The sequence below is a fragment of the Nansenia antarctica genome (genome assembly GCF_963989245.1).
Source record: "Nansenia antarctica genome assembly, chromosome: 19".
In the NCBI taxonomy this organism is placed as follows: Eukaryota; Metazoa; Chordata; class Actinopteri; order Argentiniformes; family Microstomatidae; genus Nansenia; species Nansenia antarctica.
Genome location: NC_137692.1, coordinates 18,536,137 through 18,538,636, shown reverse-complemented (window position 1 = coordinate 18,538,636; position 2,500 = coordinate 18,536,137). Strand labels below are relative to the sequence as shown.

The 2,500-nt window shown below is 45.9% G+C and overlaps 1 protein-coding gene across 1 annotated transcript in view; it reads right to left on the bottom strand.

Annotated features, from left to right (window-relative positions):
• LOC308173964 (pecanex-like protein 2) overlaps positions 1 to 2,500 on the bottom strand; it is a gene marked incomplete at both ends in the record, with an annotated part of 15,778 nt that overhangs the window by 7,516 nt on the left and 5,762 nt on the right. Inside the window, 3 exons of the mRNA XM_080549017.1 lie at positions 58 to 273; positions 539 to 597; positions 1,391 to 1,525. Coding sequence (XP_080405143.1) covers positions 58 to 273; positions 539 to 597; positions 1,391 to 1,525 — 410 coding nt within the window. The remainder of the gene's footprint in view (positions 1 to 57; positions 274 to 538; positions 598 to 1,390; positions 1,526 to 2,500) is intronic.

Sequence of the window (2,500 nt, the reverse complement as noted above, 5' to 3'; positions counted from 1 at the left end):
CGTGCGTGCGTGCGTGCGTGTGTGTATTGTGTCGCCGGGTAAGAGTCCTCGTCTGACCTCTGAACTCCAGCCCTCGGAGCTGGAAGGTGACGAGGCCGTTGCCGATCTCGATGAGATGAACGAAGGCGTTGAGGTAGTCGGACGCCAGGATGAAACAGTCGCCAGAGCTGTAGTTCCCCCAGCGGCCCAACATCAGGTCTCCACACAGGGAATGCTGCAGCGAGCGCGTCAGGTACTCATAGAAGATCGAGTTCAGGTTGTTGTCGTCGCAGCCTAGAGGAGAAGAAGAGAGCGAGACTTCAATACACTGGATGGCATGGATAGAAACCAGGGGAGGCTGGTGGACGTCGAAATCGGAGGACAGGCTCATTGTAGTGCATGGAATGGACTAAGGAATGCTATCCAAACACAATGAGCCAGTCCTCCCGATTTCTACCTCCACCGGCATCCACTGAACTGAACGGTATTCATAGAAACACAACAGTATTTTATCTTATATGGAACACAACACATGTCAATCAATAGTGAATGTGATCACCTGTTTCTTTATCCACCTGGGAGACCAGTCTGCTGTTGGAGTTGTCGATGCGCTTGGTGCTGCGCAGGGAAGGAGGTTTCATTTATTTATTTATTTATTTACATTTTTTAGTTCTTTTTTTCTGAGTGGGGCAGTCCCACTCACATTTTTCCTTTTATTGACAGATACAGTAGAGATTTAGACAGGAAGGATGGGTGAGAGAGAGACAATGATATCAAACAACAGCTATGAGAGAAAGTAGAGATTCTCAGATTTCAGTTGATGGTATTTATGTACCATATTTTTTCTATTTCATTACTTATGCAGGGCACTGTATGTGACTGCTGCCAAATGAATAAATGATAATTGATACAGACATTATGCAACGTGCAATGTTCTGATTGCTGACTCGAAGTGAGTAGAACCCCCCCCCCCCACCCACGCTTTTAGTCATAATGGATCTTTCCCACATCTCATCTCTCAAAGTGAAGTCCCAAGGGGGCCATCTGACACACTCCAGTGCTTAAAGGGGTGGATTTATATTTGATGACGTTTTCTCTCTCTCTCTCTCCCTCTCTCTCTCGCTCTCTCTCTCTCTCACTCTCTCTCTCCCTCCCTCCCTCCCTCCCTCTCCCTCTCTCTCTCTCACTCTCTCTCTCTCTCTCTCCCTCCCTCCCTCCCTCTCCCTCCCTCTCTCTCTCCCTCCCTCACTCTCTCTCTCTTACTCTCTCTCTCTCATTCTCTCTCTCTCTCACTCTCTCTCTCTCACACTCTCTCTCCCTCTCTCCCTCTCCCTCTCCCCCTCCCCCTCCCCCTCCCCCCTCCCCCTCCCTCCCTCTCTCTCTCTCCCCTCTCGAACCCCCTCGCCCTTACTTGTAGTTCCTCTCCCAGAACTTGACGGGCCGTGGGTAGGAGGTGATGAAGATGGCGCTGCCCAGGAAGGGGCTGAGGGGCGTGTAGAACAGGGTGGTGATCAACGTCTGCAGCAGCAACATGGCCGAGTCTGAGCTGCTCGGTGAAGGAGAGAAACCAACCACACACAACCAGGGAAACATCCACAGATATAATAACTAACTTGTGACGAACCTTAATTATAAGGTTCTATCTCCATTTTTTTGTTTTTTACATCATCTGATCCATTAGGTGTTTATTAATGCCTGTGTGGTGTTGTTTTTTAAAATGTTGACATTTTTGAGTTAGTAATTAATAAAATACAAAGGTTCCATCTCACAAAACATAATGGAATGTAAAAACTTTGACGCTCAATATCTCTGAACTACCCTAAACGGAGATAGAACCTTATCATTCTAAACGGAGATAGAACCTTATCATTCTAAACGGAGATAGAACCTTCTCATTCTAAACGGAGATAGAACCTTCTCATTCTAAACGGAGATAGAACCTTATCATTCTAAACGGAGATAGAACCTTATCATTCTAAACGGAGATAGAACCTTATCATTCTAAACGGAGATAGAACCGTATCATTCTAAGCTCACGAACTGTACATGGAGACCAGGGGAGGCTGGTGGAGGTAGAAGAGGACAGGCTTATTGTAATGCATGGAATGGAATGAGGAATAGTATTGTGTGTCTGATACTATTCCTCATTCCATTCCATGCATTACAATTAGCCTGTCCTCCGTTTTTTCTACCTCCACTAGCCTACCCTGAGCAGGATATACTCTATCACATGAGCTGGATTCCCTAGACTAGAAAGCATCTTCAATGAAGTCTCCATTGAAAGTGTTTGGTCCAGGACTTGGTTGAATCTACATCCAGGAAACACTTTCTCTTGTGTAGGTCTGTTTTATTAGTCTATTGTAGTGGAGAATTCCTACTTGTGTTTATTAGAAACTGCAATTTCCCACATCTCTGCTTTCATTGCACTATAAAAGCCTGGTGTATGAACATCCAATGGTCAGGTCAGCATGACCTGATGGGAGTGACTATGTCTCTATATAACACTGTGCGATTGCAGATA